The sequence below is a fragment of the Clarias gariepinus genome, chromosome 9, assembly GCF_024256425.1.
Source record: "Clarias gariepinus isolate MV-2021 ecotype Netherlands chromosome 9, CGAR_prim_01v2, whole genome shotgun sequence".
NCBI lineage: Eukaryota > Metazoa > Chordata > Actinopteri > Siluriformes > Clariidae > Clarias > Clarias gariepinus.
Genome location: NC_071108.1, coordinates 11164786 through 11192393, shown reverse-complemented (window position 1 = coordinate 11192393; position 27608 = coordinate 11164786). Strand labels below are relative to the sequence as shown.

At 38.4% G+C, this 27608-nt stretch overlaps 2 protein-coding genes across 5 annotated transcripts in view; both read left to right on the top strand.

The window, feature by feature from the left end:
* spats2 (spermatogenesis associated serine rich 2) overlaps positions 1-6656 on the top strand; it is a 30011-nt gene extending 23355 nt beyond the window's left edge. For all 4 annotated transcript variants that reach the window (XM_053504147.1, XM_053504146.1, XM_053504150.1 and 1 more), the window contains exons 9-13: positions 456-514; positions 2981-3090; positions 3174-3276; positions 3368-3522; positions 3758-6656. In XM_053504147.1, coding sequence (XP_053360122.1) covers positions 456-514; positions 2981-3090; positions 3174-3276; positions 3368-3522; positions 3758-4033 — 703 coding nt within the window. In that variant the 3' untranslated portion in view covers positions 4034-6656. The remainder of the gene's footprint in view (positions 1-455; positions 515-2980; positions 3091-3173; positions 3277-3367; positions 3523-3757) is intronic.
* Positions 6657-13012: 6356 nt separating this feature from the next.
* On the top strand, positions 13013-27322 carry zgc:136971 (S9 family peptidase). Its single transcript, XM_053504535.1, has 22 exons — positions 13013-13118; positions 13666-13827; positions 15298-15424; positions 15593-15668; positions 15755-15830; positions 15943-16061; positions 16244-16378; positions 16842-16933; positions 17007-17044; positions 17177-17298; positions 18274-18334; positions 18485-18579; positions 18668-18725; positions 18820-18908; positions 19983-20121; positions 21759-21842; positions 21981-22061; positions 22176-22264; positions 22574-22767; positions 23287-23389; positions 23498-23604; positions 23728-27322. The coding sequence occupies exons 2-22, from the start codon at positions 13686-13688 to the stop codon at positions 23834-23836; spliced, it is 2136 nt and encodes a 711-aa protein (XP_053360510.1). The 5' UTR covers positions 13013-13118; positions 13666-13685; the 3' UTR covers positions 23837-27322.
* The last annotated feature ends 286 nt before the right edge of the window (positions 27323-27608 follow it).

Genomic DNA, 27608 nt, shown 5'->3' with positions numbered 1-27608 from the left:
TCCCTCAAAATAAAGACTAATATTGACATTGGTTCTGTTAAATGTTTATATATTTTATCTTGTTACTGTCTAAACACCTGGCCTTCTAGTTGATGTGTGTGTGTGTGGTTTTTTTTTTTTTAATACATGATTATGCAGCACAATCAAATACTAAAGTATTTAAGAAATTGGAGAGGATATCAGCACTGAGTCACAAATTGTACCTCATGAACTTGTCCGTAAACTTTAGTAACAAGTTCACAGGATCCCTCTTATTGTACAGACTTTTTATGGTATTCTTGAAAAGGATTAGTGAAATTCATCTTAACTTTCTAAGCTCTGAAGGACCAACCCATCTTAGATTTATCTTAAAAAGCAGACCAACTGATGGCACAATCTAGAATCAGTGACTAGACTGAACACTTTCCTTCCTTTGCTGATAAATTTAAATACTGATTCCTCATTTTCTGTTGCAGTCTTATGGATCGAGAGGTGGCTCTGATGGCTGAGATGGATAAAGTCAAAGCAGAAGCCAGTAAGTATATACTTTTACCAATAGGTTTACATCTTTGTCTTTTTCTATTAGCACAAAAGATGGCCAAAACTGAAATTCAGAACATTCTTGTTGTAACATGTTAAAGTGGTAGAATGTTTTTAAATGCAATCAAAAGTGAAAAAAAAAACACAAGCAAATAATCCTCAATATACTGAACATCTTGTCTTGAAACTTTGGTAGGCAAATATTTGAATTACATTTGGTGGAAATCCCAAAACCGACTAACTTTGAAGTCTTCATCAAAAGACTTCAGAACGCTTTAAACCTAAACCGTGTTAGTTAGTACATCTTTAAGTTAGTGCTTAAAGTCTTGTTCTTTGGGATTTATTTGAAAAGAACCAGTGATTCAGCATTTCAGACAGCAGGGTTTCATAAGGGCTTTCAAGTAGGCACTTATGACGGATTCCTACATTCTCATCAAGGTCTGTGTTGTGCACCTGAGCGTAACAGACCTCCTGGTAAAGAAACACTCGAGCCATTCTTTCTCTTAGCCTCTTTGCTCTGAAACACAATCAGGTCAGCCCCTAACGGACCCAGTGATGGTTCTGCACTGCTAAGCCACTTCCAATATATATATATTTTTTTCCAGCATCTGGACTGTGCCATGGACAGTAACATACATTAACAGGAGCAATGTCACTTAATAACTAAGATGAGAGTTATTCAGCATTATTAAAGATCCTTTTGCGCACGCAAATTCCGGTTTATATGACTTGCATGTGTGTTGATCAGGGGGCAGTGTAGCTGTGCAGGAATGCATACCTCACAAGGAGTCCATTCTCCTGGTCTTTGCCCTGGGAAACACTATCAGGTGTCACGCTTTCCTCAATGGCTCTTTTGTATGTGTGTGCGGTTAGGAAACAGCAGCCTACAGTAATCCGGCTTTCAGCTTCTGTGCTCAGCTCTCTCCTTTCCTTTCCCTTGCTCTCTTGCCAGTCCTTTTCATTAAAGAAAACGAAAATCTTTTGTGTCATTTTACCCGATGGAGAAGTGTGTCAACGTGGGTAATGTGCATTGCTCGAGAGCTCATCTTAATATAGTCCTTCCACTGTAACACAGATTCTCAGACATTTTTCTCAGTGCTGAACGTGCATTTGACCCCTAAGATTGCCCACACATTAAGTACTCCTGATGTCTTCTGCAGCAGTAAATTGTGGTCATAATAGACGGCTTTTTCATACATCAAGCTGTCTTCAAGTTGCTTGAGTTGTCAAAGGAAATGGAATAGGGAGTGTATCAAAAGTGCACTTTACAGTGTTTAAAAGTGGTTTTGGACCATGTGTAGTTTATACCTACTGAAAGACCAATTGTTTTACAGAAATTATGTGCAGTACTAGTTCTTTATGTATTTAGTTTTTTTTTTTCCCCAAGAAATTCCCCCTATCTTCAAGTGGATCAGAGCCATCCAATGCTTTCCTTTTTCCTAACAGATGCTGTGTCTAGTGTTTATACACCTGTGTAAAAAAAACACCATAGAAAAATTGCTTTCCATGCTGCAATCAATCTGACTAGTTTTTTTCTGTTTAGCTTTTTGGTCCAAAAATAGCATTCACCAAACCCCCACACAGAACCTTTTTTTTTGTTTTTTTTTTTTCTTTTGAGGCATTAGTAGTTTGAAGTGCTCTTGAAATGCAGCGTGATTTCCTTCCATATGTTGACATACTTCCTTTTGAAATAGAGCGTCAGGGTGGGAGCACCTCCTACATCTGAAGAGACCGAAGAGTGACTTAGCAATTGGAACGAATTTCGAGATAGCTATGTTGAATTTCTTTCCATCAGTTGGTCCTTTTCAACTTGGCACTTATGTTGAGTGTCCGGGAACAAAGGTTTCTAATTACTGCCTGCGCATCCCTTGGTGAACATCCATGTGCATACCAACTGGATGTTGAATTGCTAATGTTTTTGCCATTATGTTTTTTTTTGTTGTTGTTTTTTTTTTTTTTGGGTATGTGCTGCAAAAGTGATAAAAAGAAGAAGAAAACAACTCTAAAATATCCATTCATAGGCACCTTTAAACAGTAGGACTGAGATCTTTTGAAGGGAAATGAGAAGGCTGATATGCAACATCATTGTCTTAAGAGCAGGCAGAATGGCAAAATGCCTCTTAAATCTTATCTGAATAAACCATTTGGTACAGTTACATATTTTTTCGCAGACTTGAGAATCAAAAAGGTTTACCACCCAGAATGTAGAATAGTGCTAACCTTTTGAATCATACTTGCCCTGGCACATTTTAGCTACACTCTGCAATTCTATGATTGAATTATTGTTCTCATATCCATATTTCACAGTGTGAATGAGAAGGAAAAAAAAGATTAGGGAGAAGGGAAGTGGCTTGTTAACAGCTAACGAGTTAAGATGTTTTTCCTGCTTAAGGGTAGGATGAGTTCCTCCGTGTTGTGTGTTTGTCTGATGCTGACTGCTATTTGTATTCATCTGACGTAGTGGCTATCCTGGATAAGCGTCAGAAGCGAGCGGAGGAGTTGAGGAGACTCACTGACAAGTCCGCCTCCATGTCTGAGGAGCAGCTAACAGAACTCCGTGCAGACATCAAGGTACAAGCATGCACATAAACGCACATGTGGCGAGACATACACACACATGCCATTAACCTGGTTTTCTCTTTTATTTATTTTAGCATTTTGTGAGTGAGAGGAAGTATGATGAGGATCTAGGAAAGGCTGTTAAATTCACTCATGACCTGGAACCTCTGAAAGCCAGTATCATGGGGTTCGGATCAGGTAGGGTATTGATACATCTGATAATGTATGAGAATTCAAATTCTGTTTAATTTTTTGTAACCGTATTGCTGTTTTTTTGCTTCCTGTTTAGTGTATCATCCGCAGACTGGCTACTCCAACCGCTCACGCTGTAGTTCCACTTCTTCTTCTGTCACGAGCTCTGTCACTGTAGAACCCCCTGCCCCACCTCAAGCTCAGCCTCAAGCTTCTGGATACACAAGTCGCCCCAACGTCCCACACAAACAGGTAAATCTGCACACACACACACGCACACACATTTCCCTACTGTCCCTCAATAGCAGATGAAGCACAAAGACAGACTTTTTTGCATATATGCAGATAGTGTACACGCACAGAGAGCGAGAGAGTCCAGAGTGCAAAATTCAGTGGGAGAAGCATTACCCTCTCAATTTTGGGCACGTCTGAAAACGATGTTGAGTAGCATGGACTTTAATTCCTCATCTCTTTGTCTGTTTTAAAGGTGTTCCAGGGTAACAGACGTATATTTCAGGCTTATCCGGGTCAGCGCCATAACGGCAGCTCCTACTACGATCGCAGTTCCAACCGCCCCAACTACCGCTATTCCGGGGACCAGCGTCAACAAGGCGACCGTACCAATGGCGACCCATCCAACTCTCAGTTCTCAAACAGCATGAAAGGCTCCGCCCACCCCTCTGTGTCTTCCTACCAGCAAGACCGCCCCGCCCAAAACGGGCTGCCTCAGCGGCAACCTAGGACTTCCCCAAAAAAACCCTGACACACCCGAAATGCCCCGCACACTTCTCCTGAGTGAGTCCCTGGCCCTCTCTTATCCTTTCTTTCTCCCACAATATCCTTCATCCATTTCCCTTGCCCACAGCCCTTTCTGAACTCCTGAAGCCCCAGTTCCCTGATTGCTCAACTGTTCCATAAACATGAAGAATAAAAATCAAAGTTTACATTGCTTCCCCCCACCCCCTCCCACAGTAGTAGTGCCACCTCTTCCTTTCCCCCAATATTCACTTGTCCCTTAGTCTTTTATCCCTACCTTCCTTCATGCATTCCATGTTCTACCATGTTCTAGTTTTAATTTTTTCTTAAATTCTTAAAAAAAAAAAAAAAAAAAAGGGAAAAAAATGAAATGGCTGTTTCCGTTGTCATTCTTCTCTCTTTAAGAATTTTTTGTTTCATTTTTTTCCTCATTTGGGAGAGACCTACGAATATTTTGTTATTTCAGTAAAGTCAATAAGAGCTTTCACTGATGAATATATATATTTTTTTCAGAATTTGTAAACATGTAGTGCACTATTCATATTTCTTATTCATTATTTCTTTTAGCTTTAAATTTTGTGTTACATTTTGCAATTGTTTGATTTCTTTCTATTATTTTTTTATATAGTGCGCTAATCATACTTCAAGCTTTTGAGCTTTAATATAAATTCTTTGTTCTTTAAATAGAATTTTTTTTTCTCTTTTTCTTTTAATAAATTTTTTTTTTTAATTAAAATCGAAAAGTATGGTGTTTAGCTGATGGGCTATTAGATTTTGACATTGATTCTAAAGTCAATTGTTAATCGCAGTGTTGAAGGGTAGATATGGTTGTAAAAAGTAGAAACACGACCATTAGTCTCTGTAGAAATTTAAAGAAGTGCTGCTGACTGAATTAACGTACAGACTATCCATGGGGCTAAATGTTCTGATCGTAGTCGGTCAGCATTAAGTTCCTACGACCTTATGGCCATGGTAATTGCCTTTTTATTTATTGATTTTTGCTCTTTTTGGCTTTGCCTGTGAGTGCAGCGTTTCACAGACTTGATCACCATTTCACCTCTACTTAAAGGCCACAGTGGTTAAAAGAGGTTAGATCTGTGTGCCCTACTCATTCTTCCACAGTATGCATGCGGTGCATCCAATACACCTGCCTTTGATTACAGAACAACCTCACTTTCGTCTTTTTATGAAGCGTCTGTGTGCTCGCAAATACTTAACTATGACTAGTCCTTTCACAAATGCATATGCTGTATTACTATAAGTCTACACGTATACCAAGTAAAGGAATACTCAGCAGTTGTTGTTTTTTTTCCAGACTTTTTCCGAGTGCATGTTGACCCCTTTGAAGGTGCTAAAACCGAAATGTAGGACTTTGTCGCTCTTTATCGCTCTTATACGATTGATATACCTCATACGTCAGCCGTTATAACTCCGATAGTCCATAGAGAAAACCAGGGTCAAGCTTTTTCATTTGGAGTTAAGAAGTGCGTTAAAATTAATCTCTATCCTGAGGATGTGCCGTGCTGCTATCTTTAGTCAAAGTCTAGTTTAAAATGAGAAATAAATAAAAAAAACAACTAAAAAATGGCCTAATACCAAGTCCAATTTCACTGCCTTAACAGTTCAACCTGAAACCTGTGTGACCGTCTCTTTTCACCAGGGGTTTTTGTAGAATGACCTTTTTTTTTTTTCTTTCTCCAGTCTGTTTTGAATACATAAAGGGTTGAAACTGTTTTGATTGGCTGAATTTATTTATTTTTTGTTCCTGGTCTCTTAATACAGTTACTGAGTGCTTGCAACAGTTAATTGTTGACATCTAGTCAATCATCTGTGTCACAAATGACAAAACAGCACCACTGTTTTCTTCTGGAGTCTGCTGCACTTTCACCAAAATACCGCTTAAAGATGAACGAAGTGTCTTTGTCATCACCTCTAACTTGGAATCCACATAAAACTAAGATATAGTTCACTTTGTTTGTGTGCATGATACTAAGGATTTGTTGCTATGGAGGAAGTCTGGATAATCGTTGTTCAACTTCAACCATAAATCCAGACGTTTCGTTTTTTTTGTTAATTTTTTGCCAAAGAAAATCTTTTTTTTCCCTTCTCTTTCTTTTTGTTTTATTGAATATTTCTGTTTCTAATTTTGTCTCTTCCTAATGGGTCACCAATTTCAGTTGATTATCGTCCATTCTTTCCTTTCTTCCACAGTTGTATCTGTACATATGTATCTATACATTTTTTTTTGAGTCCCCGCAGTGGGACATATATGTATGTTGTATTGTTAGGCCTATGGTTTACATGCAGTTGTAAAAAATTCTAGTGTAGTTCAATTCTTCCTGATGTATAGAAAACTAAAAAATCCTGTCCCTTTCATTTCTTTGGTTCCGATTGAGACAACTGTAAACTCAAGTGCCTTCTGTAGTTATTTGCCTACATTGTCATTTCCATCCCATCATTTTCAAGTGTGGACCAAAGACATCTTTAGCCCTTTTCAGATTCCAGTCTCCACTGTACAGGATCTCTCACCTCTCTGGCTACAGTACAAGCAGCACTTGAACGAATCTCCTTCCCCTTTGTCACTGATGGGCACACTTCTCATTGAATAAAAACAACTAAAAATTGTCAAATTCATGATTCGTTTCTGATTGTTGAATGATTTGTCTTGTTTTTTTAAAATTGCGTATTGAAAATTGTCTATTACTTCGAAGTCAGCAAAGTTAACACAATGTTTTAGTGTGGAAGAGTGCATATGGGAAAAAAAAACTGAAGTGTCACTACTTACTGATGTGTGATGACCAATGAAATGTTCTTCTTGAAGCTACATCACACATTTATTTTTATTGTAGTTATACTACAGCTGTCAACTCCGGTTCTGGAACACAGAGTCTGCACTGCTGGGATCCGACATACACGTCCTTGAGCCAGGTTTACAAAAAAAAAAAAAAATGCATCGTGCAAACGGAAATGATTATGGAAAAGGAAAGTCTTTGATCCTAGGTTTGGGTTACTGTGTGGGGAGTTCTGCACCTTTTCCTCGTGTCCCACTGGATTTTCTCTGGGTACTTCAATTATGTCCCTCCTCCCAAAAACATAGCAGAAGGTAAAATGACTAGGCTCTTTAAATTGCTTCTTGTTGCAAAAATGGGCATGCGTGATGCCTTGTGATGGACTTGTGCCCTGTCCAGGATGTATTTCTGTCTCATATTTGGTGTACCCTTGATGGTCTCAGCATCCAGCTGAACAGGATAAATCAGTTGCTAAGAAAAAAAAAATCAGATCAGCCATAACATTAACACCGCCATTATGTGACGCTATTGTCAAAATAGCAGGCAACAAAAGTGAGTACACTAAGCGATAACAGCTGTACATCTTTTAACCATGCAAAATCCAATGTCCTATTCATCATGTTTGTCAGCTTGATAGGATCGTATAAATTTTCCACTACTCCATGATATCATGGAGCTGCCGGATGTTAGACACCCGGTGTTATGCCACCTTCCGCTTGAGGAAGCCCCACAGGTTCCTTAATAGGGTTCAGGTCTGGAGACATGCTTGGCCACTTCATCACCTTCAGTTTCCTTAGCAAGGCAGTTGTCATCTTGGTGATGTGTTTGGGGTTATCATGCCCTTTGGCCCAGTTTTTACGGGGGGAGCTTCATGTTCTGCTTCCATGCTTTCCTTCAATGAACCATAGCCCCCTAGAGCAGCTTTGGATAAGCAGAGTCATGCATCTTTAGATGCCTACAGTCAAAATAAATAAATAAAGGTTTGATTCTTGCATCCAAGGTGGTGGCCAATTCCTGTGTAAAAAAGAATTCATTTTTCCAAAACCTCTTTCACAACTTGAAAGAAAACATCATGGAATATTCCAATGCCATCAAGACATAAAAAAAAGTCCACTGATATAATAACCTCATCAGTCAGTACATGCAGCACTTATGCAACCACCACCATGGTTAACTGGAGGCAAGAGATGATTATCTTTTTACTCCTCACAATGGCGTTGCCACACATACAGTACTGGACACCATCTGACCCAAACAAGTTCATCTTAGTCTCATCAGACCACAGAACATGGTTCCAGTAACTCATGCTTTTGGACCGGATGTTTTAGCAAACTGTTTGCTGGCTTTCTTGGGAGCCAGCTTCAGAAGAAGCTTCCTTCTGGTATGACGGCCATGCAAACCAACTTGTTGGACTCAACTTCTTTGATCAACTCTTGTGGTGCCTTGCGGTGCAGATCAGGAAGTCTTGGAAAACCTCTGTATGACCCTGGCCACTGTACTGTAACTCAGGGTGTTACCGATCTTCTTGTAGCCTAACCCATCTTTATGGAGAGTAACAATTCTACTGTATGCGTGTTGGTCATCCAGTGGTCAGTATGAGTGAATTGTACTCAAAGCACTAAATTTTAAATGCTCTAATAAAAGATACACATGGTCTTATCAAGCTGACAAACACAAGAACATGTTAAATATGACATGTGACTTTGCATGGTTAAGCATGTATATAGACTGTTTGGTCCGATCCCACAGTGAAGCTAATGTAGCAGAGCTTGCTGTGTATGTCTCGTAGCGGGCAAAGAGTTGAAGGTTCTCCAAATTCCCCAGATCTCCATCCAACCAAGCATCCAGGGAAGATGCTGGATAACCACGTCTGATTTGTGGAGACCCCATCTCGCAATGTACAGCACTTAAAGAATCCATTCTGGTGCCAGACATCACAGCACACATTCAGAGGTTCAAGTAATTCCTTGATGGATCAGAGCTGTTTTGGTGGGACAAGGTAAATCTACACAATCTTCTCCTTTTTTGTCGTTCAGCTTTTCCCTTTCAGCGGTCACCATAGTGAATCATCTGGAGAGCCCTGCCTTGCACTTATTAGTGATTTTCATTGCTTTAACACAACACATTAGGTGCTCTAAGACCAAAGGATAAGAATGGTCAGAGGCACGGAGGTTGCCAAACTAGACAACAACCTCTATATACCATGGTAAGGAAGATGGAGAATCTTGAGGCCTCTTTAACAACAGAAAAAGGAGTTGTTACTTCGCTTCCTTGTCTACCATTGTGGTATTGATCCTCTAAATAGGGTGTTTTTTTGATACATGCACTCACAGGAACTTGAATCTCCTGACCATCTTCATTGGAAAGACGTTAAGGTACAGTAGGTAGTCAATTTAAAATTAAAAACTTCATTTATTCCGAAGGGGCAATTTAATATGGCCACAAATCTTTTGGACGTAAACAATACTTTGGTAGATTTGTTGTTTTTCCGTCAGTCTACTACCTGTTCCCACTCTGCTCTTTGTCTTGCTTCATTGCTGTTGTGTCATGAGACAACATATGTGGTTGGGCAATCCTTTACAGTAGAGTGATATACCATCAGTGCGAACAGCAAGATAATTCTCTGGACAGTCATGTTCCCAATCCAGGCTAACTGCAGTCCATGGGTTGCATGGGTAAACAGCATTCTTACATACTGGAAGTAAGAGGTGGAGCAGAGCCAAGTCATGTACAGTATATGCGTCACCTGTAAAATGGATAGAGTGATATGCAAACTGTAGGGAATCCAGTTACATAAGTAGTCATTAGCTCCACTTTAAGCTGATTGATGGAAGTACCACAGGGTGAATTATTAAGCTGGGTTGACTTCTTGCCGCTAGTCTTAGCCTATGAAATAGCAGCTTGATCTAGTTTATGATGATGTTTTTAAAGATATCTACTGATTGGATTAAGCGATTGCTGATAAAAGGACCTGCTATGCTGTTGGATTCATTCATTTTGCGTTGATGCCTCAGAATAGAGCAGCTGAGGATAAGCAGAATCACGAATCTTTAGGTGCCGGTAATATGACGGGCTTGAATTGACATGGTTGAAAGGTTTTGCCTATTGTCAAAATAAATCAATTAATGACGCTATGATTATTGCATGCAATGTGGTGACCAAATGGTGGACAATTTAAAAAAAAAAAAAAAAATTTTGATATGAAAAATCCATTGATATACTAACCTCATTGGTTCATTCACCATCACTGCACATTCAGGTCAGCAGCTGACTTTATTTTATTGCCAAATAACATTGCTAAGCATTGATGTGACCGACTGTAACAACCCCAAATCATAACACTATGCATGATGTATGCATCGCTTCATGCACTTCCCTTCTTCCCCTGACGCACACATCGCTCTGGAATAGCCTCAGTCTGCACTGATCAGACCACGTGACCTTTATCCATTCCTCTAAAGCTTCTTCTTAATGTTCCGTAACAAATCGAAACCCTTTTCCTGATTAGTCTCATTTTGAGCACATAGCTGTTTAGTCACATTTCCATTGTGGAAATGTGTGGAATTTCCACAATGTATGTGTGGAACATCGCTGTGAGTTTTGCTGTCAATTTTTTAAAAATAGAACTATATTGTCTGAAGATGTAGCTTGACAGTTTTTTTTTTTTTCAGTTTATGAGGCAGGTACAGAGTTCATAAGGGATCGTGAGAGTGACTCAGTCATATCTGTCTCTCATGGTTTCTTTCTCCACTTCCCCTTGTCTTGTTTAGAGCCTATGTTCCCCAAGAGTATGTGTCTCTGTAGATAGTAGGACTCAAGCCTCAGTTATCATAAAGATGATTCTATTGTTCATTAGCTGCTTGGTCCCTGTACACATCTCTTATAGTCCACAGGAGAACTGACAGAGCCTGTGGCAGTACAGCTACATTCATCTGCAAGGTCACGTCCTATATGCTAATGATTAGTTCTAATGTTTGTTAGTGCTACAGGAAATATACATTTCACGAGTATTTCTCAGGATAATGATGTCCTTGTATAGGTTTTGAGACTCCATCCAGAATTCGGTGATTTGTTTCATTTCGCAGTACATTATCCGAAGTGTATTTGCCAAAATAATTGGCATTGTCTGGGGAACTGGTGCTGACACACTGGCATTGGGTGTAAAACAAACGAGCTAGTGTAGCTGGCTGCATGACTTAGAGCCATCTGACCGAAATAGACCAAAGTGAAACTTGTGTGAGAGTTAGATGTGTGAGTTAAATGAGTGAAAGTGTTTTATTTTTGTGTGAGACAAGAAGAAACTCTAATGGTGCATGAAGCTCAGCTGCCTGTCAACAGGCCCAGCTGTGTGTCTTCTGGGGAACATAATGTTCTCAAAAGCAAATATAACTGTGGTCAAGCCTTTTCTAAATGTGTAAATGCTGAATAGGCGGATACTGTACACTGTATCAGCCATAATATTACCAGCACGTTATGGACCAATGTAGCACAACTTGCCAGAAAAAAAGTCAATGCTGGTCACAACAGAAAGGCATCAGAAAACCTGCATGGTGCCCAAGCCTGATGACGTGACCTTCAAACTCCATGACAAGACCCACTGCGTTCAAAGGATTCGCAGCCGATGGCTTGGTACCAGACACACAGCACACCCCAAGAAAGGGTTGCGGAGCCACACCCCGGAGTGACCTGGTGGCACAAGATCAGCCCAAAACCTAGATGTTTGTAATGTTAATGGTTTTGAATATTATGATTGATCGTTGTATACCACTAAACAAGTCTACTGCACTTTCCATGCAGGTGTTTTAGCAAAGGGATATTTTCTGTGTGACACATTTGTCATTTATTTGGTCAAGTTAATTTACAGTTAAACAATCAAGAAGGTCATTTACTTTAAATGTAATCAAATATTTGATGCATTTATGTCAGCTGTGTATAATACGTAGTTATCACAGGCATTAATGTTTTATCTCATAAAATAAAAAAGGCAGACATATAGTTTGCAATTTTTGAAAACAAAACTATCTAAATGTTGAACAGTTTTAATGTTTTTTTTTCAATGTATTTCTTAAAGTCCCTTTTAACTGCAACTCAACATGTGCAGAAATACACTTGCCCCCCCTGGTGACCTAAAATAAGAATAACAATAGTCAAATAAAAACTTTTTTTAAACATTAATAAAAAATACCACAATAATCTTGCTATTTATCACATGGATATTACATCAGAAAAACACACAAAAAGTCAGTAACTTTTAAATGCTTGGATTTCAGTTATGTTTTTTAAAGCTGTCCGTTTTCTGTGGAAATTAATCGGTTATGTCCCAGTGGTTAACACTGTCACCTTGCACCTCAAGTGTCCGGGTTCGATTCCCACCTTGGGTCTGTGCTCATGGAGTTTGCATGTTCTCCCTGCGATGGTGGGTTTCCTCCCACAGTGCAAAGACATGCAGATTATGTTAATTACCAATAGTGTGTGAATGAAGGTGTAAGTGTGTGTATATGTGTGCACTGTGATGGATTGGCATCCTATCCAGGGTGTGCCCCACCTTGTGCCCTAACTCTTGGGATATGCCCTAGCCCCCCCTAAGCACAGGATAAAGAGATATAGATGATGAGTGATGAGCAGTGTTGGGTGTAACGTGTTACTTTGTAACGCGTTACACCCAACACTGCTCATCACTCGGTACTTGGATTTCTTAAATTACTTTTTTGATGTAACGAGTAATCTAACGCGTTAGGTGTCCGTCATTTAAGTATTCAGTTGTTTAGTTATATTTTCACATATGTAATCCATTTTTCAGAAAATTTATTTAATTTGTGAGCCAGACAGTAATGATTCCCAATCCGTTAGTGTGTGTGTGTGTGTGTGTGTTTGAAAGTTGTCCCCCCATGGCCTTGGACAAGAGGTATAGAAGATGAATGAAAAATAAAAATGAATGGGCTACTGGTGCTCTTTGCAATATAATGACCCTTTGTATTGCACCTGAGTGAGTGAGTGAGTGTGTGTGTGTGTGTGAGAGAGAGAGAGAGATAGAAAGCATGCTTGATCTTAGGACCCTAGGGGCAGAGTAGGCCAGAAATGTATGCCAAACTAAACACAGATGTTTCTTTGGTGTACAAACAAACGTCAATCCATTAGGTGGCGGTAATGTGCGGGTTGTCTGTGTCCGGTACACGGCGACGAAGAAGAAACAGAACCACAAACACAAACGAGCCGCGGCTGGGCAATATGCGCGCGTGCGGTCACCCTTCTCTGTTGGAGACGTTTAAAGTCACTTCCGCGTTTGGTTTAAACGGCAGCTCTGTGAGTATACATATCAGTATCAGTCGTTTAGTTTATGCGTAAAGTACCTTTTAAATAAAATGTTGTCTAAGGGTGGGGTAAAGTTTTCTCATGTAACTATAAAAGCCATTTTTTAAGTTTACACTTCAGTTATGTAGTGTATGGTTTATTTATTGATGCACATTGAAGGCAACAATAATGGCATTACTGAGCTGCTTCTGTAGTCCCTGTAGTACACATTCCTCCAACACTCCAGTGATCATTTAAACATTGGATTCACCAAAACTGCATGAACAGTAAAAGGATTAAAGATGTATAGTAGACATGGCACTGTGGATCAAGATCAGGATTTTATTTTAGAAGTAATTTTGCTTTGTTAGGAAAAACTACATCTATAATCCATCAGCTGTTTGCAAATCACTTGTGAATTAAATGACATAAGGGTGGAAACTAAGTAGAGATCACAGTCATTATTCACATTTGATTCCTGATATTCGTGTGTTGAAATTATTGCTTTTAAAATAATAAAAAGGAAATTTATTTATGCTTGATACTTTAAAACATTTAGTCAAAACAACATCAACAACAATGATGATGGTGGAGGAGGAGGGCGTGATCAGAGATGTGTTCAACAGCTACAACAGATATCCTGTTCCTGTGTCTGCCTCCATCACTACTGAAAAAGGCATCGGGTCTGAACCCAAGAACCAGAACCTCACCTTAAGCACGGGTAACCTTAATTTTTATTTTGTGCATTTCAAATATATATTTATTATTTCTTTTTCCCCAGATTTTCTCCCTAATTTAGTCATTTTCAATTCCCACCCGTCGCTGGAGGTCTCCCACATCAAGGCTACTAATTCAGTCATTGAGTGCCGAAGACTGTCTTGTGTTTTTTCTGAACGACGTTATGCCAGCCGGCCTCTTATTTTTGAAGTGTCGCTCATGCACCGCTTGCGTGAGCTCACAGACGCCCATGATTGGCTGTAGATCCATGATTGATGCGAGAGTGCTAATTGCCTCCCATCCCATCCCATCCCACCTCGCTAAGAGCTCACCACCAATCATCTCTCTTCAGGCCCATGGCTGCGGGAGGCTACAGGAATACACCGCAATCGAACTAGCAATCTCTGGATGATGAGGCGGACACTTTGCCACTGTCCCACTCTGGACCCCATAAATTATTTTTAATTTTTATTTTTATATAGTAATTATTTGATCTATAGCTAACCCATGCACATTAAAGTAACCAAGCAAACTATGAGTGAAACCAGGAGTTAGAAGAGTTTTTGATTTTTATTATTATTTTTGTTGGTTGTGCAGAATAACAGAATATGTTTATAAGAAAATAAACTACCTTTATCTATATAATCCCCTGCTACACTAATGCATTCATCCAGGCGTTTCACTAGTACCATGTTCAAGTGCATCAAGAGAGAAATTTTTCTCAGTAAACCACAGATATGTGGCAATAACTCACAGCCAAATTTGTGTAATGTGTAAGTGGTGTGTTTTCTTTCTTTCTTGTTTACAATTCCTGCAGACAGATGCACCTCTTCAGCCAGTTATCCGCCAATTTTCAAGGATCAGGCACTTGACTTGCTGAATGTTGATGGGAAAGACTGCTGACATAAACGAATGAATGTTGACAGTGTTTTACCATTCAAATGTTTTACTGCAGCTAAGAGTCCCATCATCGTACTGTGCTTGAAGTCTTCCGTAAATGTCTATCGATTTTACGGTTTCATTCACAAGAAACTTCATCATTGTGTCCTGGTTTGACTTAAACACCCCTTGTACATGTTACTGAGTTTAATTTGCGTGTCAGTTAGTACCAATGACCCTTAAATTACACGGCCTGTTAACATGCCTCAGAGAGAGCTGAAGCGAGTAGAAGGGCAGCCAGGTGATGAAAGAGTGCCTCTTAATCAAAGCCACTGCTCAATTCCCACTAATCCAGCTTAGCCATTGAACACTGCATCAACAACCATGAACACACACTAACTCCTTCTCCTTTATAGGATGTCATGTCTTGTTTGACTCTATATCACGGATTGTTGTGTGGGAGAGAAAGATTGCACTGAATATTCTCCAGTATGTTTTTGGCTACTACCAAGCCTAATGTGCTTTCTCTCCTTTTTTGTCTCATTTTGTCTGTAACAAAAGTCATTGTTAAAATCATACATGTGTCTATTTTCAGAGTGGAGTCAGTGTGATGCTGACAGAGGCACTAGATTGCGCTTTAGCCAGCACTGGAATCTTCAATGTAACGAAAATGCTCTCGGAAAGTCTGTGTGTCTGGGACCCTCTATGAACATCAATGGAGAGTAAGGCGTTGGCACATACATAAGCAAAACCCACAGTGTTTGTGTAGAGTGTTTGACCTTTACACTTGTACAGATCAATTTTAAATAAATAAACACACATACTATATACAGTACATATAACACAAAGGATCATAATTGAATTGTAATCCACATCCCCTGTGATTGCAGGCTGCTCAGTAGCCACGCCCCATCCGGAGTGTATAGGGCAGTCATCCGAGATGGACTGAGGTGTCAATACCTTGAGGTACTTATAGCCATGCGATTTATAGATTGCTAAGCAATTAGAATATGCCTTTTACTTTAAAGCTGTGGTGAATTGTCACTGCTCAGGTATGGGGCTGCAACGGACTGGAGAAGAGCTTGGACCTGGCAGCTCTAAACAAACATGGAAGAGTGTATGATGATGGTATGGAGGCCTCCTTTTGCCTTGTTTGTTTGTTTGTTTTGCTTGAGTTGGTTTAGTTTGTTGTATTGTTTTTTATTCGGTTTAATTTGATTGCATGTCTTTTTGTCTTTAGCACAGTTTGCATGTCTATTTTGGTCCCCCTTTGAGGAAAGGTTACTTTACGTAGCAGAGAAGAAGAGGCCGGGGCCATCGGCCAAAGACGGTGGAAGTGTAGGTGTTCTTGAAGAAGAGGTACATCATTTTTTCCTTAATTATTTTTTAAAAACTTTGTCTGAAATATTATATACGAACATATTCTGGTCATAATTCTATGACAATGTGTTACTGTAATAGAGCTTTGGTTGGCACCCTATTATTAATTCTGTTGTACTTCATGTATAGAGCCTTTTTTTTTGTGTATGTATGTGTTTCAGGATAAAAACGTTTATGTGGAGGACTGGGGTGAGGGTCTGGTTGGGAAAAGTGCCCCTGTGCTATGTGTAGCAAATCTAACTAAAGGAGAAGTGACCGTGTGCTCTGGAGTTCCCTCTCATGTGTCACCTGGACAGGTAGCTAATTTATTCATGTTTATATTAATATTATGGTTGTTTAAATTATTAAAAACAAGCTTGATTTCTTACACATATCAGTAATGACAATTATATGACACAGTAAACACGCAGAAGCAAATATCCAGATCAGACTTTGCTGAGTGCTTTGGGAGGTTTCATTAAATAAAATCCGATAAGTCATAGTTGTCATCTTTAGGTATTTTTTCTATCCAAAAATCATGACATTGCCATTATATTCTGTTGATGGAAGTGGGACGAAACTAAGTCAAAGCAAAATAAACCCTTGCATGTTCGTACCCAACCCTACAAAAAAAAAAATTCTTGCTTGTTTTGACCAAAATCAGCACCACAACTCCCAACACACTCATTCGCCTATAATTTTTGTGTGTGCTGTACTGGCACTGAGAATATGGATAATTTGATTTTATGACTTTGCTTACTTGTAATTGCTGTTACTCAGGCCTTTTGGTCAGGAGACGGCAAGGCCGTGATCTTCGTAGGCTGGTGGCACGAACCCTTCCGACTGGGCCTGCAGTTCTGTTCCAATCGGAGGTGAGGGGACAATGTTAGCAAGCTACATAATTTCCATGAAGGCTAACTATTAATTCGTTTTATCTTGTTTCAGATCAGCTGTTTTCTCAATTGACTTGAAAGGAAATTGTGGTACGTTTTTGCTATATGTGGTTGACTACTGCATGGACCATACTGTATATGTGGAGTTATAACCTAGACATTCATATTTCACCATACACACTCGAGACTTGGTCTCTCTCTGTTACCCCTGACAACCAATAGAGCTCCTGTCAAGTGATTCCGGCTCGGTGATGAGTCCTCGACTGAGTCCAGACTCTCAGTGGCTGGTCTATCTGCAGGGAAAAGTGTTCGGCCCACATAAACAGTGTCTCCGCATGATGCTGGTAAACAAACAGAATCTTCCTTTTGTTTTTTCTGTATTATAATGAAATATTTCCAGCATACACATTTGTAGGAAAAGTATCATCAGAAAAAATGATTGCTGTTGTTATGAGGAGAGAAATAAAGTACATTTGACAACCATGTAAGCCATTCGACATATAGTATGTCTTTAATAACAGACAGTTGCATAAGTGTTTTAAACAGTCAGGTATTAACTTCCCACCTTCCAGTAAACGCTTGTCTTGTATTTTCACTTAAAAGATAAATTCTACTATTGTAAACTACTAGTCAAAAGTTTGTACCCATCTTCTAATTCTATGTCATTTCTTGATTTTTCTTTCTACAGTGTAAAAGCTGCTAAAGGCATCCTAAATATGCAGTAATTTCCTTTAAACAGTTGATATCGATATACTGGTAACTCTACTGACATATGTGTAACTTCTCCTCTGCAGCACGCGGTTTTGCAAATGCACTTAACAATACTGCAGGTGCACTTAACAATACTGTTCTTGCGAAACCTATTTCAGAACAGCTGACCTTCATGATTTAAAATAAAAAAATAACTACTTGTTGTTGTTACTTATTTAGCTAATGTCATGTGTGTTATTTCATAGTTTTGAAAGAAATCCAGTATTGTAGTAAAATGTAGAAAATAAATCCGGAAAGAAATGCAGTTAAGTGTAAAATCTAACAGTTTGCAAATACTTCTAATGGAAATTATAATTAGAAGAGGATTAAATTAGCTCTTCTGTTGCGGTAGAAATGTTTATGGTAAGCCCCTGGCATCTTTACAGGTTAAATTTTTTTTTAAATAAAAAAAATTAAATTAAACACATCTCAGACATGATTTCTCATTTCACGGAAAACGTATTGTTAAGTTGTTATGCTTGTAACTGGATGATGACAGATGAGCGGGATGCACAGGGTATGTAAAATGCAGACAAATGCAGTTCTCTCTCTCTCTCTCTCTGTTTTAGTATGACATGAAGAACAGAACTACCTCCGTGTTGGTGGACGTAGTGAGGAGAGCAGAGAACGGTACAGTATCTACACACAGACTGATCACTTTTTTTCTTTTTTGACCTCTCTCTCTCATTATTCTCTAGCTTTCACTTTATTCGTTAAATTCATTTTTTTATACTGTGAGTGTAAAAGATGACATCAAAATGTATACGTGTACATGTGCAGGTCAGTTTATGGGTGTGTATGACCCACTTGCCCACCACTGCTGGTCTTCAGACAGTGACAGAATCTTCTTGAGCAGTGGCTGTGAAAACAGCAAGGTACAGACAGGAGCACAGAAATGTACAGGAATACACATATTATTTCAGCATTATTGTTGTAAAATCAGCCCATGCTTTGTCCTGCTAGTTGCTGTTTTCTGTGGAGAGACGAACTGGAAGGGTAACGCCTGTGCAGGACACTGCCTGTATGTACAGTATGTGTGTGTATATTGTTTATGCTCTGTGTACACTCGAGTTACTGGTGGTGAGTATTCATTTTATTTTATGTTTTCTCCTTAGGGAAAGAGGTTGGGAGTATCAAGCTTTTAGCAGTAATGAAAGACTTGATGGTGCTGTCCTGCTCTTCTCCTAATCACCCCCCTAGTTTGGTAAACACACACACACAAACACACACACACACCTGCCTGTTTTTAGGAATTCTTGTTTACGATATACATTTTTCTATGGCAGTTGTATCAGGGTTGTTCAAGTCAAACTGGGACCTGAGATGACATTTCTCATGAACATGTACAGAAGAATTCAAGCACAGTACAGTGATAAGACTCTTAGCCACAGTAAAGCATTTAAATAGTGCAAACGTTTTAAAGAAGGCGTACGTCCTTGAATGGTGATGCTGGTGAAGTCACTCGGCGTCCACTTCAATTTTACTTATTACAGGAAAATGGCTGGAAGTTATTACCACATCCTCTGTACAGTCCTTACCTTGACCATAAGCAATTTCCACATGTTTGGGAAGTTTCTGGGAGGCCAGAATTTTGGACATGGAGCAGACAGTCAGATAAATGCATTAGCAGCTTGGTATATAGAGGAATTAAGTTAGTTAATACTTTTTATAACTGTGTTTTGTTATTCTACACAATCAAAAGTTCCAGTTTGACTTGAATCCTTTGCTAGCGGGTCGGTTCCTTATATTGAAAAGGTTGTGCATACGTACATGTAGTGCATTAGGTGAATGTGTTATAGTTCTAGTATTTAGGTGGTGAGTCACATCATGGTGTATGCTATGTGTAAACACATGGAACAAATGAAAAGTATGGTTTTTGAACGTTCTGGTATTCCAGGCAGCTATGCATGAAAAATAATCTCATAGAAATGAAATAGTCTGTTTATGATGCTAGAGATGCATTACGTGTTAAAGGTTTAGTAGAGTGGGTGTGATTGCACATAATTGCATACAACTATAGCCTAGATTACAGTAGGTTTGAACATTATTTCCTTTACTGTCCTGCATAGATACGCAAGACCTAAAAGATACAATAGTTGACGATTAAATATTCGCACCAGACATTTTGCAACATTTTGAAGTGAGCAATGTTTAGCTGATTATTAATTTTGTTTATCTCTTCTATCTTTATTGACTGAGATTTTAGTAAATAGTTTTTTTTTTTTTTTTTTAAAGAGGTTTACACAATGCTTTTGATGATCTGTCTGTGTATGGATAGAAAGTAGGGTTTGTACCCGATGGGAAGCACCCAGAGAGTATACAGTGGTCTCATCTGGGCGGAGCTAACACATATGAAAGCTTTGACTGGGAGTCACTGATGATTACTCCTACACCAGAAGAGGAAAACCATCAGTTCTGTGAGTTACATGTCAGTATGTATAAAGCCTTTTTCAGATGTGAGATGTGTAACATTTTTCGCCTTTATTAAACAAGTCTTTCTTTTGCTCATACATACCTCACTTTGGTTTGGTTGCACTGAAAAGTACCAAGTAAATAAGCTTGAGCCTGGGGAGGCTGGAGCTCAGCTAAATCTCTGTCTGCCCGCTGAGCCGTAATTACACGGTAGCACTCACTAAACACATAGACATGTTTTGTGGATTTTAAATGCACTCATCTTGTAAAACTTCTGACAAGTTGTTGACAGCGTTTGTGTGTGACATGTTGCATAAGCAGCTGTCCTTATTTCGCATTGTTTTTTGTTGCCATGGAGGGATTTTTTTTTCTCAGCTTTGCGTATAGTGGTTAAGCTTTTAGCACTGTTTCAGTTACATTATGAGCTCTGTGCGTTATCATCAAGGAATGTTATTTAAGACCATTTAAGTGAGAACTGCTTTCTAGGGTTGCTTCAATCAGGGTTTTAGGGGCCGATCCTGATCGCTGAAATAATCGCTTCAGCAGTTGTTTCCTTCCCATCTGCATTCTTGCTGATGGTCTTGTGGCCCATTCCAGCCTTGTGCAGGTCTACAGTCTTGTCCCTGACAGCTCTTTGGTCTTGCCCATGGTGGTGAGGTTTGAATGGAAGATAGAGATTCTGTGGACAGGTGGCTTTTATACACATAACGATTTGTTGTTCTGAGCACCAATCTGTGTACCACATGAACACACAGATCTTTTTAGTGAGGGTTTAGTAAGATTTGGCTGCATATAGTAAACTTTGCCAATAACTTTTCATACTCCAATTATTCACGCTACGATGCTCTTAAGTGGCAAATAAGGTTTGTTGTGTTAAAGCTTTTGACAGACGTTTTCCTGTGTGGTTTTGCTGTAGAAAAAAAATCTTTGCATATTTCAAATTAGAGGTTTTTTAAGGAGACATGATAATATTCCCAGACTGGCGACAGCATGTTGATGTGGGCTGTGTATTTTTGCTTCATTACAACAATATTGGTTTAAATAATCGCCATTTGAAAAACAACTGATCGGAATTGACTGATGATCATTATTTTTTTCTGATCAATAGGCGATGGATCAGAGCTATCTTACTACTTTCAGCATTTTAAAAAGTCTTTTTCTTTTTTTCATTACCTGCGCCAAACCCATTTTTAACCACAAGATGATTTAGTAAATAAATTTAAAAAGTTGCTTAGCAGTTACACCTGCCCAATCTGGCAGCATAGCTTTACAGCATCGTTCTCTAGACTGCTGTGATTGCTTGGCTCACTTTTTTGTTTACATTCCACATATGTCCAGTCGGTGCGTTGTAGTTATTGTTCCCTGGATGACAGTGATCTGTAAAAGGTAATCGGACTGATCTAGTATGATTTTCAGGTTGATTTTCATGATTTTATTTTTTATGGGTGGAACCCCTTAAACTTCAGTAAAACTTGTATGAAGAGGTGCATGTCTGAAAATGGCTTAAAAACCTGCTGAATTAAAACATGTCCTGACCTCTGCACTGACTGTTTCTTTCTTTCTCTCTCTCTCTCTCTCTCTCTCTCTCTCTCTCTCTCTCTCTCTCCCTTTCTTTCTTTTTTCTTTCCTTCTTTTTCATTAGCTGGCCTGCGTTTTGGTGCCATACTGTTGAAACCAGCAAGCTCTTTCAAGACTTTGAAATTTCCTCTGGTCATTTTCATACATGGTGCATGCAAATATATTTTATAAAATTTTTCATATATAAAATATAAATTTATTTCCCTTTTACCATGATCCATTACCATTAAAGAATGCTCTGTGAATTGTTTCAGTGCTAGATCTTTGTGTGTATGTGTGCATGCAGGAGGGCCTCATTCTCAGTTTGCTGCTGAATGGAACGTCACTGCTGCAGCTTTGACTAAACTGGGTTTTGCTGTGCTAATGGGTCAGTGTTGTATTTCTGAGAGTGTGTGTGTCCTTGCTACTTAAATATAAATGTAATGAATCTGGCTTGGATAAATCCTTAAATGTATGACTGGATAATTACATGTGTAAACAGTAAACTATCGAGGTTCCACTGGTTTTGGCCAAGACAGTATCGATTCTCTCCTTGGAAACATTGGCAGTCAGGACGTCAAAGATGTGCAGGTTTGTTTCGATTCACGTTCTCATCAATAAAATACTTTATATGCTAAATACAGTTGTTTTTAGCTAAAATGTCCAGTAGAAGCATCTTACAGTAAATGAACATTTTAATAGAATCATAAGCCACTAGTGAGAAAATCTGTTTTTCTAATAGCATTAATAACAATAATTGATATTCTATTAAATTTTAAATTGCATTAAATTTTAGTTTTAATTTAATGACATGGGTAGTATATTTTAACATGTGAAAACTTGTTAAAGCTGAAATTAAAGTCATCGTGATGTCTCCTCACTTTTCCCATCCTTACCCAGAGGGCTGTGCTGCACGTTCTGCAGAGTAACAAGTCCCTTGACCCTAATAGAGTGGCTGTAATGGGCGGGTCTCATGGTGGATTCTTGGCCTGTCATCTTATTGGTCAGTATCCGGATTTCTACAGAGCATGTGCAGCACGGAACCCCGTCATCAACGCAGCCACACTGCTCGGGACAAGTGACATCACTGATTGGTAAATGTTTAGAGTATGGGAATTCTACATTTTAAGTATTAAAAGTTGATTCAAATCCTGTGAAACAATATTGCAGAAACTATATAATGGCAACTACAGATATAAATCAGTAAGCATTCTTGAGTAAGCATCTCAAGCCTGTAAAATTATTAGTCATTTTCATATGAATATTTTTGGATTGTGAGACGAATCATTGGACTTTCCATTATTTCTTCCACCCGTAATTTTAAGGGCCAGAGATGACATTTCACTACGCGTTTCATTTCCTTAGACGCAGTTATGGTTTTTTGGCCACATGATGGCAGTGTTAGAAAAGGGTACAGATTTAATCAAGCGGCTTGGTATGCTTTATATTGGTATATTTGTGTCAAAGGTGTCTAGAAGTCACTTCGTCCCCGACTTACAAACAAATCCGAATTTTTACGAATGTTTTCCTGAAATGGAACATGTTTGTAAGTAGGGGACAACCTGTACTGCAGTTGTAGTAAATGAACTAATGTGTTCTGCTGCCCCTTACAGGAGATACTCCTCTGTTGGCCTGGAATACAATTTTGACCAGCTGCCCACTCCACAAGACCTGACCACCATGCTGGAGAAATCACCGATAATGCATGCAGCACAGGTACATAAATATGGTTGCTAGATGTTATTACTACCACACTAGTGAAGGCAGTTGTTACATACTGCATGTTCCTTAACTTATCTCTGTGGGTGTGTGTGTCTGAAGTAGATTCGCACACCAGTGTTGCTTATGTTAGGTGGCAAGGATAAAAGAGTGTCGCCATATCAAGGTCTGGAGCTTTACAAAGCGCTCAAGAGCAGGAACTCGTCTGTCAGGTATACAAACACAAAACCAGATGTAAAATACAGCTGCACTATCGAAACACTCATATCATATGCCTGCTTTCATTAACTCACTCTCTATTTGTCTGTCCCCGTCTCTCTCTGTCTGTCTCTCAGGCTGTTGTGGTACGATGATGATGGTCATTCCCTGTCTAAAGTGAAAACTCAGTCAGACTGTTTCCTCAATGTTGCACTGTGGTTTAAACAGCATTTAAACCTAAACTGAACTTCATCTAGACTCTACTAAGACATCAACAATTGTTGAAGCTGCTAAAACCGGTAAAACAAAATGCTGTTGTGTGCTGCTTGCATAATAACGTTTTGTTTCAAATTCTTTCTACACTGTGCAAATTAATCTGATGATGTTGATGTTTAAGGGTCAAGCCTTAAGCCGTTATCACTCGTAGCTGGTACGAAGGTGCAGTGAAACGGGATGTGTCAACAACGATGTGTGTACATGGCTAAAACAATAAGTATAAGGTACACCTTTACTAAGAATCCAGGGCTGCATCTGAAGCCACGTTCCACAAACACAATGTTTAAACAGCAGTGACAACATCGGTAGACTAACATGGTATGCAGAGAGGAATGTGGTTTGGGACAATGAAAATAAAATTATTTAAAGACCCACCACACACACATAGTGGCACACTATACTGCCTAGCCAAAAAAAAAAAAAAGTTATCATATCATAAACCATTGTTCAACCACCTGAACTTTAAATACAGCACACAATGTGGTGGCCAGTTCATGTGTGAAACTGATTCTTTATGCATCCAGGACCACTCTCATAATTTAAGTAATGAAATATGCCTGGGCAATCAGAGAAAAAAAATGCATTTATGTAATAACCTGGTCATTCAGTACATTCAGGTCATCAGCTGACATTTTTTACCACATAACATTACTGAAACTAGACCCGATGTGATTAGATTAGATCCATGCACGCTTTTTACCCTGATGCACACTTTAGTCTGAAATAGGGTTAATCTGAACTTATTAGACCGCATGACCCTTTTTCCATTCCTCCAAAGTCCAATCCTTATGCAGATTGAAGCATTTTTTCCTGATTAGCTTCATTGACCAATGCTTTTCTCATGGCTATACAGGTACAGTATTTAGTCCCAATCCTGTGAGTTTCTGTTCCAAATTTTTTCGTTTCACTATTAAACATAGCTGTGATTTCTATTTATTTATTTTTAAATGAAACTATACCAAATGTTTAAGTAATCTCTGATCATGGTCATTCATGATTTCTGACCATATTTCTTTCTTGAAGTTGATGGTGTACTGCTATTCTTCCAGGATTTAATGTGTTGGGTGGTTCTTAACCAAACAGCAATTTCTTCCTTAGTTTTTGTTTCCTTTGCTGGATACAAGCAAAAAATTTGACTCCTCTAAAATAGGGAGGTTTTTTTTTTCTTTTCTTTTTTTTTTTGGGCCAGGCATTGTATCTAAAAAAAGTAGAAAAAAAATCCATATCTAAAATGCACACACTAAACGGGTGCAAAAGCCTATATTCTCTCTCATTTACCATAAATAAATTAGCAACAAAATTTTGATTACAAAACTGTCCTTTGTAGAACAGATAAATAAATAGGGAAAAATCTGCCAAAAAAAAGTTTTACTTGAATTGTATATACCGAATCAGCAAAAACGCACCAAACTTTTTAATTCCTTTCGATCATCTTTTTGGCCATCCTAAGATCTGGGTCAATAAAAATGCCTCAGCTGATGAGCAGTAAATATGGTTTAACTCTCGGATCCATTTTTCTTTTATAGTGTAGTATTAGTTTCTCTCTCTTTTTAACTAGCTTGGTTGCCAGCCCTTGTCTGTCGCTGTGTAGTCAGACTTCTTTTCTGCCTAAAGTTAGGATTTGATGATGTCTGACAAATCCAAGCTGAAGTATAACATATTTTGTGCCAAATACGGCATGTGACTTGCAAAAGGTTAGAAAAAGAATATAGATATTTATCTCCTGACCAAATACACAAATTCTTACTTAATTCTTACTAAGTTAATTATTCGAGCTTGTGCCCTGCTCTAACCCTTCCCTTGGTTGTCGGGTACTACCGATGCAAACCACTAGGTGGCAGACCTTTTATTCTTTTCACGATTTACTGCAATAATCACTGCAAAAAAATGCCAGAAAAACTAAGGTTGCCCTTTAATATTAGTATTAAGCTTCTTTTTTGAAAGTTAACTTTTACAATTAAATATTAAATGTATTTAAAAATATGACTGGAATAGGACACACTGATCATTGTTTTAAACCTAGGTAAATAGGTAAATAGGTTTAAAACTTTGATAGGGCCAATGTTCATTTTGTTCATGATAACGAAGATGGGGAAATGTTTGTGAAGGCCCTTTTCCCATTATTAAAATAATAATAATAATAATAATAATAACAAAAATAAGTATTGTATAATAGTTCAATAGTGTCCATCTTGGTACCATATTCAGTACTAAAACTAATAGTACCAACTAGCTAGACCATATCTGTCATCTTCGCCTGTGCACATTAAAAGATTTTCATGAGAATGTAATGGCATTGTGGATACTTAAAGCGAGCTGCTGTTTTATTTCCATTTTATAAGAAGAAATAAAGTCTTTTGAAATCATTGTATTGTAATTACGAAAACAGTGAAAGTGTAAGAAATAATTTAGACTACACCTAACTATAGCCAAATTACTGAAACCATAAAGATCATAAAAATTCCAAATGTACAATGGGTGGTACTTATCCTGCAAAACCGGGTAAATGAAAAAATCGTTCAGTGGCAAATGCGCTTTAAGCACATTTTAACCGCATGAAAATCTGAATGAAGACATTTACTATATTTTATAAAGACCACCCCAGTGGTCTGTTCCAGAAAGACAAACAAACAAGCAAACAAAACCCCATAATTTCAAATCCAGAGGTTCTTTAGCAAAATCTTGTGCCTGTTGATTTATCATTTCCCAGAAAACGGATTACATTTAGTTTAATGAACTCCAGACAGGCTCAGTCAGGATTGTGGTCATTTGCAGCCAACTTGAAAATCCCTCAATCAGTCAAGGCCTGAGAATGTGATCGATTTGAAAAATCACATGCGTCTGCCTTCAGTACCACCAGGGCAGTGAGATTATAAAGCATTGTGAGACGTTAATTAGCATTAACGCATCTTTTAATAAGTTGCCTTTTCTTCTTTTTGGGAAAACATAATGAAAGAGACAGGTTATCCATTTCACAACGTATGAGCATTGCTATTTTTCCATAAGGATTTTTTTTTTTTTTTATTCTTACCAGGTTTTTCTTGATTGCAAAGGTTTTCAAACTTGTTTCCCATCAAGCAAAGTGCCTGATTAAATTTAAGGGAATTTAAGCTAACCACAGTTGCCATAATGGTATGTTATGAGAAATGCTGTGTTGAGTCTAGACAGCAGCTTTTTCTCTCAAGAAAGTTGTTTGCTATGACTGTTGGAATCATCAATTAAAAAAAAAAAAAAAAAAAAAGAGTGGGTACGTTTTACAGGATCCCACATGCTGGAGCTTTAAAAGTAAGCTTCATATTTTTTATATTAATTTTAAAAAGTTATTTGTAGTCTTATCACATCCGATACAGGCCAGGGTTGCGAATTCTTTGAAAAAAATAAAACCTAGTAGGCCTATCTTAGGTGAAACACAGTATATTTTCTGCAATATAATCTGTAATACAGCTTTTATCATCATCACCTCGCCTGGTCATTATTCACCCTTTTTAAGCACGTCATAAAACTTGGTTTTAAGTACATTGTAGTTTGTCTTTGTTAGATGTGTCTGTATTCAGGGAAAATTTCAAAGAATACCCTTAAGACTCATTACATGTAGCCTTATTGTCTGTTTAAGCAGTGATTGTATCTCTACTGTGGCCTCATAAAGTTATTAAACTATTATTAAGCTATTAATGTTAGGATATTAGGCTACAATATGAACTGGCTAGCAAATGCACCCATTTTAGTTGTAATTTTAAATAAT

Excerpts from the sequence above, each read along its gene's own strand:
- zgc:136971 (XM_053504535.1), top strand. The coding sequence starts at position 13,686 with ATGATGATGGTGGAGGAGGAGGGCGTGATCAGAGATGTGTTCAACAGC. Across the intron at positions 17,045-17,176 it reads TGACTTGAAAGGAAATTGTG|AGCTCCTGTCAAGTGATTCC; the intron begins GTACGTTTTTGC and ends GACAACCAATAG. Across the intron at positions 21,843-21,980 it reads TCTGGTCATTTTCATACATG|GAGGGCCTCATTCTCAGTTT; the intron begins GTGCATGCAAAT and ends GTGTGCATGCAG.